Below are 14,051 nucleotides of genomic sequence, written 5' to 3'. Positions count from 1 at the left end.
ATTTCTGAGAGAAGAAGGGAGAGGGGGAGAGAGAGAGAAACATCAATGGTGAGAGAGTCATTGATCGGCTGCCTCCTGCACGCCCCTCAGTGGGGATCCAGCCGGCAACCTGGGCATGTGCCCTGACCGGGAATCCAACTGTGACCTCCTGGCTCATAGGTCGATGCCCAACCACTGAGCCACGCCGCCGGGCTCTCATTTTTTTAAATCTTTCAGGACCACACTGATTGGTGTTGCCTTATATTTTACCATATTGGCTTTAGACTTATTCTCTATAGAAAAAAATTTTGCTTCTCTCATCTATTTATTTCTTCAGAAGACCTTTAGGATAACTGAGTTAAATCCTTTAAAAATAATCTAACTAGTATTTTGATGGCATTTGCATTAAAAATGCCATTTGGATAGACAGCCTCAGCGCAACATTCAGACTAGCTATCCAGGAAAATACTCTTTGAAAAATGTATTTGGGCCCTAGGGGCATGGCGCTGGATTACTCGTCGCTGGCCCCCGCGCTCAGCTGTTCCCTGTTGCTTCCAGGCCGCTCCCTGCGCGGGCCGGGAGCCTGAGCCGGGCCCCGCTGTGCTGCCCTCTGCCGGGAGGGGGCAGCAGAGGACGCGGGGGCAGAGCGGGGCGCGCTCCTCCCGCCGGCTCTCCGCCCGGGCCGTCCGCGTTTTGCCCCCACCGGCATCACCCAGCACAGCTCTTTCATCCCGGCAGAGGCGGTTCCTTCTTGTAGCTGCTGGTGAGTCTAGTTTGCGGTTTTTCCAAATCTTTCTCACCCTCGAAAATGCCGGCAGCGTTTCCCCAGGTCCCAGGGCCCGGCGGTCCCCTGCGCTCAGACACACCGGCACCCCCTGGGCAGCGCCCCTCGCTGCCTGAGTTTCATCTCCCGTGGGAACCTCGCCCAGGCCTTTAGTTGCAATAATTTTCTTGCCCCAGGGTCAGCAGCTGCTTGCTGTATGCGTCCCACCGTGATACCATAGGGTTCTCCTTTTGCCTTTCAGTTACCTAGTTACCAACCCTTTATACCTAAGTACAGTAGGGCCCCCTTATCCGCCAGGGAGATGTTACAAGACCCCCAGTGGATGTGTGAAACCCCAGACATATATATACCAAACCCTATATATACTATGTTTTTTCCTATGATATAAAGTTTAATTTAGAAATTAGGCACAGTAAGAGACTAACAGGAAGTAATAAAAGAACAAATGTAACAATATTCTACTGTAATAAAAGTAATGTGAATGGCTTTGGGGCCATTACAAAGTAAAATGAGAGTTAATTGAACACAAGCACTGTGATACCACCACAGCCGATCTCATAACTGAGTTGCTACTAAGTGACTACCCCGCGGAGATGGTAGACAAAGGGATAATTCATGGCCCGGGCAGGATGGAGCTGGACCACATGAGATTTCATCATGCTACTGGGAATGGTGCCCAATTTAGAGCTAATGAATTGTTTATTTCTGGAATTTTCCATTAAACGTTTTCGGACCACGGTTGGCCGTGGAAAGTGAAACTGCGAATAAAGGGGAGGCCACTGTAACATTTCTTTATGTGAAATCATCGCTGTTGAAATAACTGGTGTGATTTTTGTCTCCTGAAGACACGGTGACTGACACCAATATTTGCAACATGAGGCAGATTCTCAAAGATGGGGTTGGGGGATGGTTTAGTTGGGTTTTAGGGCTCAATGGGATACTAGTACCCACAGTGTGCAGTGGCATCCTGGTTGTATATAATCATCCATGTTGACAGCGATGAAATCGCAACTGAAGTGAGTGAGGGGGGATCCAGTGGCTGCTGCAATTGGCCATTATGGTACTAACTGGCCACAAGGACGGAGGCCTTCAGTGGCGTCTTCTGAGACGCTGGCAGAAGGTGGGATAATGTGGTGCGGATGTGACAGGGTACATCCCTGTCTCTGCTTTGGGGTGCTTCTCTAGAAGTGGCTGCAGCCCTGACTCGACAGACCTGCTGTGCTTCCTACTTTCACCAGGTGAACTCAGTCCCTCGTCCCGGCATCGCCACCTGGGGCGGTTGTGGCTTCCTGCTGATGCTAATCTCTGGCTTTCCTCACCAGCTCCTTTTGGCCCCTCAGGCCTTCCAGCACCTGTGCAGCCAATCCCCTATATCAAATTCTATTTTAAGTGTTCAAAATAGTTATCTGTTGGTTGGGTCTTGACTGCTACAGTTGTTCTTGGTGCCAAGAGTGGCCTCAGGAAACAGATCCTCAAGATGGGATTCTGGGATTACATTGTTCATCTGCTTAAGCTTTAATGAAATGATAACTTTGCAGGTGGAAAATGGGACTACAGTTATCCCTGAAATACATTTTCTCTGGAAGGAATGTAAAAGAGGCTTGGGGGTAGACCAATGTGTTGCAGCACTGGCTCTCTTCCCATTAACTGCGTATCCTTATGTAAATGATTTATCCTTTCTGGACCTATTTCTCTCTCTGTGTCTTAGTCAGTTTCGGCTACTGTTACAAAATACCATAGACCAGCAAACAACAAACATTTATTTCTCACAGTTCTGGCAGCTAGGAAGGCCAAGATCAAAGTGCTGGCGGATTCGGTGGCTAATAAGAGCCTGCTTCCTGCATGGCAGACGGCTGTCTTCCTGCTGTACCTTCACGTGCTGGGGAGAGAGGGGGTGTCTCTTCATATAAGGGCACTAATCCCATCATGGGAGCCCCACCCTCACAACCTCATCTAAACCTAACTGCCTCCCAATGGCCCCGTCTCCAGGTACTATCACACTGGGGATTAGGGCTTTAACACATGAATTCTGGGCATATAAGCATATGGTCCATAACACTCTGTAAAATTATAATGATTATTCATCCTCTGAGAGGTTTTAGACCCCTCACCCCAGTTCCCATGACACTGTGGGTACAAATGAAGCCACACTAACAAATCTCAAATCTGCTAGCTTAGAATCTATAAATCAATTGGGGAGAAATAGCATCTTTATAATATCTTAAAACCATGAATATGATATAGCCCTGCCCCCATTTATTAAGATCTTTAACTTCTCTCAATAATGTTTTTAAGTTTTCTGTAGAGGAGATGGAAGGTTTTTTGCAAGATTCCTGAAATTATTTTAGTTTTATGCTACTTAGAAATAGTACCTTAAATTTTTTCATTTCCTAACTTTTTAACACTGGCATAATAAATTAATATTTTGATGTTCACCTTTTATTCAGCTTCCTTGCTAAACTGATTTTTTTTAACTCACTGATTTTTAATTATTCTATTGAGTTTTTTATGATTCTCTATATGCATAATTATGCCATCTCAGAATGATAGTTTTCTTCTCTATCATTATACTTTCTTACCGTATTGCAATGTGTTAGAATAGGGGTTACCTTTGGGGTAGAAGGGTAGTGATTGGGAGGGGACATGAGAGGAGATTCAGGGGGTGCTATAAGCTGAATTTTTAAATCTTAGTGGTGGTTACATGAACATGTCCATTTCATGAAAATTCATGGAGTTTTTAATTTGTGAACTTTTCTGTTTATATTATACTTCCATTAAGAGCTTAAAATAGCATTACTGTGGTAGTTTAAAATATGTCCACAAATTGACACGTCAAAATATGTCTGCAAATTCTCTGACATACCCTTTGAGTAACATGCCCTTGGCAATAGACAAGTACCTAGTAAAAATCATGCTAAAAAGTATTGGTTGACTGGCCCAAACTGCACCACAGAATCTTATTTTTACCCCCTACTTCCTTCCCAAAGAACTGGACCATCATCGCATCTCTGGAATCAAGACATCCTGTTAGCTGAGGACTGAGTCACAGTGAGTACAGAGGCTGGTGCGTGGTGTGCATCCACATCACTAGCCATCTATTGGTGCCAAAAAGGAGACAGAATTCATGCCAGCATGAGGAGCCATTTATTGTTCAGGGGTTGGGCCCCCACGTTTTGGGGGAGTTCCCCCACCACTTCCTCCTCCCATTGTCCCCGTGGCCCCCTCAAGTGGCAGGTTGCTGAGCTGATCGTGGAGGGAGCACATCTTCAGGTGTAGATAGTCCAGAGAGGCCACCTTCTCCCTGTAATGACAGAGTGGGGAGCTGGTGCTGTTGGGGCCAGATGCCATGGGGCTGGTGGAGGGGGTGACTCAGGCCCTATCCCCAAGACCTCACCCTCCTCCCATGCCCTCAGCCTCCTTCCTCACTCCGGCTTCATCTTGTCCGTCAGCAGCAGGTTCTTGGCCCGCAAGGCCTCGTCTTGGGCCAGACGAAGGGTGGAGCTCAGGGCCTCTGCCCTGACGTGTTTGGCCAAGGCCTGGCGCTCCAGCTCCTGGGGAGAGGAGTGTAGGCGCCGCTGGGCTTGCCTGACTGGGCTGGGAGTGGAGGGGGAGCTGGATCGCGGAGGGCAAGGGGCAGGATCCCATGGGGCCCATGTTCCTCCCTCAAGGTATCCTATAATTGCCTCCAGCTGACCCCAGCATCCCACAATGCACTGGCCTTCCAAAGTCCACTGTGTGCTGAACCCGTGTCTGTCCCACTGCCTGTCCCCTAATGCCCTGGCCTTCTAGGTTGCAGCAAACACTAAATCAGCATCATATTTTCCCCAAATGCCCATAAACCATCATGCCTTGGATATGTGTCTGGGCCCCAGTATCCCATCATGTGACCTTCTACATCTCATAATTCATAGGACCTCACATATCCTTATCTACAGACCAGCATCTCTGTCACAATAGTAGTCCTTAGTGCTCTGGTTCCCTATGTCCCACAGTGCGCCAGGCCCCCATCCTATTGTGTCTTAGTCCCGTAGCTCTGCCACATCAGTGTCCCACACTGCCTCACTTGTTTGTCTCACCCACTACAACTTACATCCCATTGTTAGGCCACATCCCATAATACATTAGATCTCTGTACATTAGGTCAGATTGTACATAGGCCTCAAGTTCCATTAGCTATTGGGCTTGAGTCTGGTGCAATGGCCAATGAAGAGCTGTGGTTCCATTTCCCAAAATGCACTAGCTTCCTGTGATTTACATTCACTGGATCCCCTGTCTGACCTCAAATACCCCGTATAACGCGTGGCCTCTCTTAAGGTCTACAAAAGATCATGTTTGTGTTCCCTGAAGCTGTAGACCTGTCTGTCTCCTGTTTCCCACAATGCCCCATATCCAGTGTCCCATCATGCTTTGGGCAATGTCCATCACCCAAGGTTCTATAATGATTAACCAATGGAACCTGTGCTGGTTTTTAAAATGTCCTCAAATTGACATTCTCTTCAAAATGTCTGCAAATTCAAGGTTCCAAAGTGTTTGCCCCTCCCCTGACCCCAGTCATGAAAGCCCAGCGTTCCCCCAACACCTGTGCTGCCCACAGCTCAGCTCTTCTCATCCTGCCACACACCAGCAATACCTTGTGCCGGGGCTCCCCTCCCCCTGCCCTGATAGAAAAGTGGGGCATGGTGGCCCATGGTCCCTGGTACCAGAATCTTCTTGTGTAGCCTCTGGCAGCTGGGGCAAGCAGGAGCCAGGCCCCTCTGCTTCACCTCGTCCACTAGCGGGGTCAGTGCACGCTCCAGCAGCTGCTGCAGGGACTCTGTGGACAACTGCTGCCCCTGGCTGGGGAGGGGTAGTCACCAGGAAAAAGAGGTCTAGTACTAACTCCATTCCCAGGATGCCTATCTGTCCAGCCTCCACCCAGGTCCCCTTTCCACTATGCACCCATGCACCCTTACCACCCAACCTACAGAGCATGAGTTGTCCTTTGGTTTCCACAGCCTGGGAATTCCCACGATGCCTGGGGACTCCCACTCCCAAAGGACAAAACTCATATTTCTCACAATGGACTAGTTAAACCTGATCCCACATTGTATTGGAAGTCCTCCCCCTCCCGACTATGAACCGAGCATGGTATCCCTTGGCTCTCCAATACACCAAGGCCTCACCTCCCCACAACGCACCAGCCTCCCACCAAGTGCCACATCCCAGCCTTCCCACAATGCACTAGAAATCCAGGATGCTTGAAATATATCAAGTCTTTTTTGTGGTGCATAAGACAGTGACTCCACCTCCTGCGGAGGGAAGAAATGTGGCTCCCATAATGCACCAGGACTGGTTGGTTCTACAATTCACGCACGAGGATGTCCCGTCTCCCATAGTGAAACACCCTCCCTCCCTCCCTCTCTCACCAATGCCCCATCTCCTCCCATACTTTGTCTTCATCGAATACACCTGGGCCTCTTACCTGGCACAGCGGGTACAGGAGCCTTGGGGGACCCGATCCAGGTTCATGGTGAGGTCAGACCCTCTTCGAGAGCTCTGAAATTGCCGCCCCAGCTCCTCCAGAATTGGTTTCACAGGGCCCAGCCCCTCCAGATCATTCCTCAGCGAAGCCACAGACACTGCTGACCGCTCCACCCTGAAGCGTGGGAATAACCAGGGCTGCGAGGTCGCCTCCCCCAGCAAGGACGTGCCCACCACCAGCGAACCTGTCATCCCCTCGGTGCCCCGCCCCTCTCTGCTGATTGGCCCCTCCTCTCAGGCTTTAAGGGCTGGAAGGCCCCTCCTTGTTCTCTAATTGGCTTTCCCTATTTCCACTTGGCTCCTCCCTTTCTCCTTTTAAGGTGTGTGGGGGAAATAAATTACCTAATTGACTCCGCCCCTCGGGCCTTATTAGGTATGGCAAGCCCCTTCCTACACGCTAATAGGAGCTTCCTCGTGTCAGTATACGGTCTGGCCCTCTTGGTCCCAGCTGATTGGCCCACGGCTCAGGGCCCGCCCTCCCACAGCCCCAGCGCGTGCCTCGGCGCTTACATCGTGCACAGCTCGTCCGTCCGGCCTCGCAGTTCCTGCAGGCCCCGCGCCGTCTGCGCCTGCTCGCGCTGCGCCCGCTCCCACTGGCCCAGGAAGCCGTCGAGCCGGCCCCCCAGGCCCCCCAGCAGCCGCAGGGCCTCCTGCACCGCCCCCTCCTCCTGATGCCACCTAGCGGTCAACGAGGACACCTCCCTCCTGGAAGGGCAGAGGTGAGGAACAGGTCCAGGCTAGGTTTGGACCAGCCCCCATCTGCCTCTACCCGCCAAGACCACGTTCATGGCCCCAGACCCACCCAGTCCCCAAATTCTCCGGTCCTGCCTATCTTGGCCTCCTCTCATGTCCTCTAGAACCTACCTCTATCCTCTTATCAGGAATCCTGGCCCTTCGCTCATCCTGCCCTACAGCCCCACATCAGCTCCCCCAGACCCTGTCTCCTAACCTGCCCCCTAGAACTTGGAGCCTCCAAGGACCTGCCCCACCCCCACCCCAAACCTCACCCACCTCAGTTTCACCAGCCTTGGACCTCGTTCCCGCCCCCCTCTACTCAAAACTAAGTCCTGTCCTTCTAGGACACCACCCCTAGAACGCTCCCTCCTAGGTTCTTCAAGGCTCCACCCCCTATTCCCTGCCCCCTAAGATCTTCCACTCTCCAACACCCCCCCACACTCCCCCACCCCCACCCCGGACTCCACTCACCTCAGGTCCTCAAGGCCCGCGGACACCTTCTGCGCCTCCTGCTCGCTCATGATGAGGCCTTCCCCTGCCCGGGGCCCCACTCCCCAGCTGCCTGGTGCCAGGCTGCGTAGTCGTGGGGGGTCATCAGGGCTCCCTGGCGGGCCAGAGCAGCCCAAGGGCTGGGCAGGGAGGCTCAGGCCCTGCCGGGACAGACCGGCCTCCAGCTTCTGCTCCAGCTCTTGCAGCTGGGCTTCCTGCCTCCGAGGCGTCTCATCCTGCAGCTGCTGCTGGAGGTAGCGCAGCTTCTCCTGGGCGGGAAGGAGAGCAGGGTTACTGCATCTAGCCCCTTGCCTCCCACAACCACCTCTACCCCCCAGATCCACCCAACGAATCCCCGAGACTGGAAAGTAAATGGATGTAGAGGACAGGATATTGGGAAGTCCAGCTTGGAGTCTAAATGGACTCCCACTTGCTGTTACTGGGTATATTCCTCCCATTTGAAGTCCAACTCTGTTAATCTCCTATGCTTGCCTCCCTGTCTCTTATCCAGCCCTCCACCCCCCACTCCAATCCTCCAAGGTGGCAGATTCCAGTCCCTCCTGTTTAGGAACAATTGGAGCTTTTCCAACATTTTGTTGGGAAATGTGTGGGCATATGGGCACCACGGACATTCCCACTCAAAGTCCAACACAAATCCCTCTCTCTGGGACCTGAATATTACTGGGCATGGAAAAGTATGACCATGACCATGAAGGGGCAGGGTGGTGGTAGGGTGGCAAGGTTCCACCTAAGTCTAATCTAGTACCTCGTGCATCTGACCGTCTTCCCGAACCTGGGACCCCCTCCCTTACCTCCAGCAGGGCAGAGTTCTGCTTCAGGACGTTGGTTTTTATTTCAGCATCTTCCACCGACCGGGTCACTTTCCGGCAGTTCTCCTGGGTCAGGACACCAGGGCAGGGGCCCTGCCTTCCCATTCCGGTTCTGCCTCCTAGCCCTTACCCTCCATTTCCATACAGGCTCCAACCCTGATAACAAGGTACACCCCCTGCCCCCCAGCCCAGCAGCTGCCTTGTGCGTATTGGTCTGCCCCTTCAGAGCCTAGTTTCCTTGGTTAAAGGGATGGCTTTCTCCCTCAGCCTCTCCTGTGCTACTTTTCTACTCCCCCACCCTCTCATGTGTACCCACTCCATTCCTCCCCAGTTTCCCTCCAACCCTCTTGCTAAGTCCACTCCCTTCTCTCCACCCCACTCCTGCCCCCCAGCCGCTCACCTTGAGTTGACTACAGTACCCTTCCAGTTCTTCCGCCTCTTGCCGCCTTCTCTCTAGATTCTCGCTCAGCACAGAACACTCACTCTGGAGCATGGAAGGGAGGAAGGTTAGCTAAGGCGCAAGGGGACATCCTGTGGCGGGGAAAGACTAGGCCTGGAAAGGTCACTTTCCTTTCTGAGCCTCTACCTCCCCAACTGGGCTCTGGGTGCACTGAGTTGGTGGAGGGGCCTAAGAGAGCAACGTGGCCCTGGAGGAAGAGGAGGTGTTGGGGGGGGGGTGGTCCTCACACCTGCAGTGTCTGCACATGCTGATTAACCCGGGTGGTCCTTTCCTTCAGGCTGGTGATGGAGTCTTTGGCACGAACCAATCCACTATTCACCCCACTCTGCAGAAGAATGGGAGACAGGTGGGTCTCAGGTGTGTGGGAACAAAACCCCAACCCCAAGGAAAAAGTCTAGAACTGGAAGGAGGCTCGGTTACACCTTGATTCTGCCCCGCAGTGGCCTATGACTTTGGGCCAAAGGCCTGTGACTTTGATTCTTGGTGCTCCTGCTCCGAAAACCAGGGGTGGACTTGTTTTCTGCTTGGTGGATGGGAAGAGAAATAGGACCAGGGAGTGGGGGTGGGGGGAGCACTTAGACACGTAGGGCAAGGAAGATGGTCTCAACCAAACACTGAGATAAAAGCCTTCGGGGTCCACAGACATAAATAAATTGTTAAGATGCATACTCTGACTTTCTCTCCAGGCACTGGAGAATTCTAAAGATAACCCACTTTCTAGACACAAGCACTCACTGTGCTCCAGGCCAAGCACTTAGGCACATTTTCTCTTTTATTCCTCACAACCACACCTCTGGAGGTTATTTGGCCCATTTTGCAAGTGAGGCAGATGAGGCTCAGTGATGTCCCTTGTACTCCTAGGTACACAGCACATGAGGTTTCAAATCTGACAAGGCCACCTCATGTGCCGTGTACTTGGGCGTACAAGGGACATCCCCATGTGGCCTCAGATCATCGCTACCTTTTATCACCGTAAAATGCTTTGTGATTCCTGCCAAACTGGCTCAGGAGGGATGCATGCACCAGGGTCCACTTTCAGCTCTTCCACATTTACAGAAGGGTCAGCCTAGCATGTGACCTCCCAGCCAAAGACTACATTTCCCAGGCCCCCTTGCAGCCAAGTTTGGTCATGTGACTAAGTTCTAGCCAGTGGAATGTGAATGGAGACAATTTCCAAGCCATGCCTTTAGTACTGGAAAGGAGAGAAAGGCGCCATTTCTTTCTTGCTACTGGAGGGAATGCAAAGTTGACGGCTAAAGCCGAGCAGCCATCCTGGACCATGAGACGGAAGACAGAACGAGACAGAAGCCCGAATCCCAACCCTGTGGAGCCGCCATCCCCGATTCCAACCTCCTGTGAAGGCTTGCACGCAAGAGACGGCACTTTGCATCTTGTTTAAGCTGTGCCGTTTCGTGTCTTTTTGTTGCAGCAGCGAAACTCGTGACTTAATAGCTGAGCCACCAGAACACAGGAGCCTGTGACCTACTGCATTTGAAGAGCAGGCCGGCTATACTTGTTGAGGCTTTAATGTGAGAAAGAAACTATCCTGCTTCAATAAGCAATGTTGGTCTCTGCTGAACTGATACACAAAGAGAAAAGAGAAAACAAGTTTCCTCCGTGTAAGATGGGGACAACATCATATTTCTTGCACGACTGCTGTGGAGAGCAAGTGTGATAAGAAATATCGTGTTGAAGTGACAGCAAAATGGTGGAGTCAAAATCCCCCAAATTCCACCCCTCCATAAAATCAGTGGGGAGAAAACTGGCAAAAGCTGGAAGAGTCTAGGCATTGAGAAGATATGATTATAAATACATATGCACCTAGCAGAACTTCAAAAGACACGAAGCAAAAACTGACAGAATTGAAGAGAAACTGACAATTCAGCATTAATTGTTGACTTCAATACCTCACTGTCCATGATAGAACAACTAGACAAGAGATCAGCAAGGAGATAGAAGATTTGAACAACACTATAAATCAACCAGCAATAACAAACATCTGTAGAATATGCCACATAACAATGGCAGAATATACATTCTTCTCAAATGCACATGGAACATTCTCAAAAAAATTCTCAAGCCCGGCCTGCGTGGCTCAGCAGTTGAGCATTGACCTAGGATCCAGGAGATCCAGATCCGATTCCTGGTCAGGGCACATGCCTGGGTTTCGGGATGGATCCCCAGTGGGAGGCGTGCAGGAGGCAGCCGATCAATGACAACTCTCTCATCATTGATGGTTCTCTCTCCCACTCCCTCTCTTTGAAATCAATATATATTAAAAAAAATTTTCAATAAATTTGAAAGTATTAAGATTATACAAAGCACCTTTTTTTAGCCTCAATGACCTCAGTAGAATGAACTTAGAAATCAATACCAGAAAGAAATTTGGGAAACTCACAAATATATGGAAATTAAACAATGCATTCATAAACAACCAATGGGTAGAAGAAGAAATCCCAAGAGAGATGATAAAATGATTTGGGATGCAGGAAAATGAAAACAAAATAAACCAAAATTTATGGGATTAGAGAAAGCAATACTTTGAGGGAAACTTAGAGCACTAAACACCTACATGAAAAAAGAAGAAAGAACCCTAGCCGGTTTGTCTCAGTGGTTAGAGTGTTGGCCTGCAGACTGAAGGGTCCCAGGTTCGATTGTAGCCTAAGGGCACGTACCTCGGAGTTAAAAGGACCAAGCTGTAGCACTCTATGCTTCTGTTGGGAATTCTCTAAATTCTTGTAGATCTTGCTCACTCCCCAGTTTTGCCCCAGATTCTTAGGTGAGCCCCTCAGAGAACTCCTACTCCTCTGTCAAAACCCAGTTTTAACACTGTCTCCTCAGGGAAGCTTTCCCTGATTCCCTCAGCTTGGGTTGAGGGTCCCTTTCCTGGGATCCCCAGTATTACCTCCATTAAGGAATATATTGCCCCCAGTCTGTGTCTGTCATCCCCACCAGACTGGAAGCTTTTCCAGGGCAGGTTTGACTCCTATCTGTGACCCAGAACATTGAAAAGTGACTGGGTAAACTAAAGACCAACTCCCAGGCAGCAGCATCAATCACTAAAGATGGAACAGATTCATGGCTGGCCATTAGGGGAGGAGGCGACAGTTCCTCCCGGCTTTGAAGAGTGACCAGAACCAAGAAGAAACTCCTTCATCCCCAGTATTGGCCTGCCACCAGGGCAAGGCCCGTCTTCCCAGCTGGGGGCCCCTCACCAGTAATTCTGTGATATCAGGGTCATCTGCAGCCCAGGGTGGGGTGGGGGAGGTGGGGGGCACGGGTAGTGCCAGTGAGCCACTGTCTTCCGTGGTAGAGTCTGTCACGGAGGAGTCGGTGGTCTCCACGGCGGCCAGGTTGAGCAGGGACACATTGGTGCAGGCCGAGGACCTTTTGAGGTTCAGGCACCAGTGCATTGGCTCGTGGGACATCCGAGGTTCCACCCTGGAGAGGAGAGAGGCAGGATCAAGGTGCAGCCTCAGTGGGGTGTGGCCCCTCCTGCCCCTCTGCTTCCACATCCCCTACTCTGACTCCAACCTCACCCCCTACTTTCTGCTTCCTTTAAAGTCGCCCCCCTTGCCTGCCCCTCCCTCCCTTCCCCCCTCCTCTTCTCCCCTCCTCTTTCTCCAGCACCCACACTGGGACTCGTGCTGGGCGCTAAGAATGTCCCTGACAGGGTGCAACAAACCCACCCGTGGAACGACACGGCCTTCTTTTTCTTCGCGATCCCCTTGGCTGGGCTGGCCACCCCCCCAGGAGCCTCGGCGACCATCTGGGAGCGGCTCTCGACTCCCGCGGGGGGGTCCCCAGCCTCATGGATCTCCTTGGACTGCCAGATCGTCTTCACCACCACGCTGGCCATGGCGTGTGGGGCCCTGCTCCCAGGGGCTCCTTCCTCTGAGACTCTCCACCTATTCTGACCACTGACCCTCACAAGTTCCTGTCTCCACAAGCCTGCCTCATAAAGGGCCCAACCACTGGGCCTCATTAAGGGGGGGGGGCAGGGGAGGGGGGGGTGCTGGCTTAGCAAGTTACCCCAGGGGGTCTCAGTGATCTCTTCTTGTCCAAATTCTCCTACCCCAATATGTCCTTCCTCTTCAGAAGGGCAATGGAGTTATTCATTCTAGTCCAGAACTTTCAAGGGATGGGCCCACTGCTTCTTGGGAGGGGTACAACTTCCCTCTCTCTGAGAGTCACCCTGGGATCAACCCCCCCCCCCCCTTCATCTTGAATCTTCATACAATACCCGGGACCTGGCACTTTCCCGGGATCTGGAAGACGGTGGTGAACAAGAATGGGGCCCAGCCCTGGAGGACCTAACATTCATTGAGGGGCTGGAAGGAAGCCGGCAGGCAACAGACAGAAATACACACAAATACCACATGATGGTAAGTGATATAAAGAGAAACTCCGGTGGTGGTGCTGTGGGCATTTGGCAAAGCTCTCTGATTCATGCCCTGGGGATCTGAGCCTTTTATTGTGTGTGAATTTTGCCTATTAAAATATCTTAAATGTGTGGACGGTAGGCATCGAAGGCTTTGGGTTTGTATTAGTCTCCTGATGCTTCTATAACAAAGTGCCACAGACTGGGGGGGTTAAACCACAGAAATGTATTGTCTCTCCATTCTGGAGGCCAGAAGTACAAGATCAAGGTGCCAGCAAGGCTGGTTCCTTCTGAGGCTGTGAGGAAGAATCTGTGGTAGGGGCAGGCCTCTCCCCTTGACTCTGGTGGTCCTCAGGCACCCCTACCTACCTCTGTATCCAAGTTTCCCCCTTTTTATTTTATTTTTTAAAATATATTTTTATTGGTTTGAGAGAGAAATGGAGAGGAGAGAGAGAGAGAAACATCAAAGTGAGAGAGAAATCTATCAGCTGCCTCCTGCAGGATCCCTATTGGGGATGGAGCAGGCAACCCAGGCATGTGCCCTGACAGGGAATCAAACTGGTGACCTGTTGCCTGGGACAATGCTCCAACAATTGAGCCACACCAGCCAGGGCTTTGCTTTTTATTTTTAAATATTGTTGGAATAAATTGGAAATTTTATCTGTGGTTCCCACTGTATTTCTATTGGCAAACGCTGCTCTAATTCAATAGGGGTAAAGTCCACTGACTTCTGTAGGTGGCGCCATGTCTGCCCAACACGCGGCCAAACAGTCCCATGTTTTCCAGGTTAAGGCCTCTTGAATCTGATTCCCCATTAGACCTCAGAATGCCTTTGCCTTAGGCCCAGTCTTAAAAATTAAGTTTTGGCTAATT

At 51.2% G+C, this 14,051-nt stretch overlaps 1 protein-coding gene across 3 annotated transcripts; it reads right to left on the bottom strand.

Moving 5' to 3' along the window:
* Positions 1 to 3,884: 3,884 nt before the first annotated feature.
* On the bottom strand, positions 3,885 to 12,666 carry TSKS (testis specific serine kinase substrate). Of its 3 annotated transcripts, none has more exons than XM_081118479.1 (11): positions 12,487 to 12,666; positions 12,013 to 12,238; positions 9,027 to 9,122; positions 8,738 to 8,821; positions 8,320 to 8,430; positions 7,490 to 7,776; positions 6,794 to 6,988; positions 6,225 to 6,398; positions 5,464 to 5,599; positions 4,190 to 4,314; positions 3,885 to 4,064 (listed from the first exon to the last, which is right to left on the bottom strand). In XM_081118479.1, the coding sequence occupies exons 1-11, from the start codon at positions 12,654 to 12,656 to the stop codon at positions 3,908 to 3,910; spliced, it is 1,761 nt and encodes a 586-aa protein (XP_080974605.1). In that variant the 5' UTR covers positions 12,657 to 12,666; the 3' UTR covers positions 3,885 to 3,907. The 3 variants fall into 3 exon arrangements, with proteins under 3 accessions (XP_080974605.1, XP_080974607.1, XP_080974606.1); XM_081118481.1 differs by having other exon boundaries at positions 4,190 to 4,357; positions 8,320 to 8,403; XM_081118480.1 differs by having other exon boundaries at positions 8,320 to 8,403.
* Positions 12,667 to 14,051: the final 1,385 nt, after the last annotated feature.

This window comes from Miniopterus schreibersii (assembly GCF_964146895.1).
Source record: "Miniopterus schreibersii genome assembly, chromosome: 18".
NCBI lineage: Eukaryota > Metazoa > Chordata > Mammalia > Chiroptera > Miniopteridae > Miniopterus > Miniopterus schreibersii.
The sequence above is the reverse complement of the archived record's forward strand: the minus strand, read 5'-3'. Positions and strand labels throughout refer to the sequence as shown.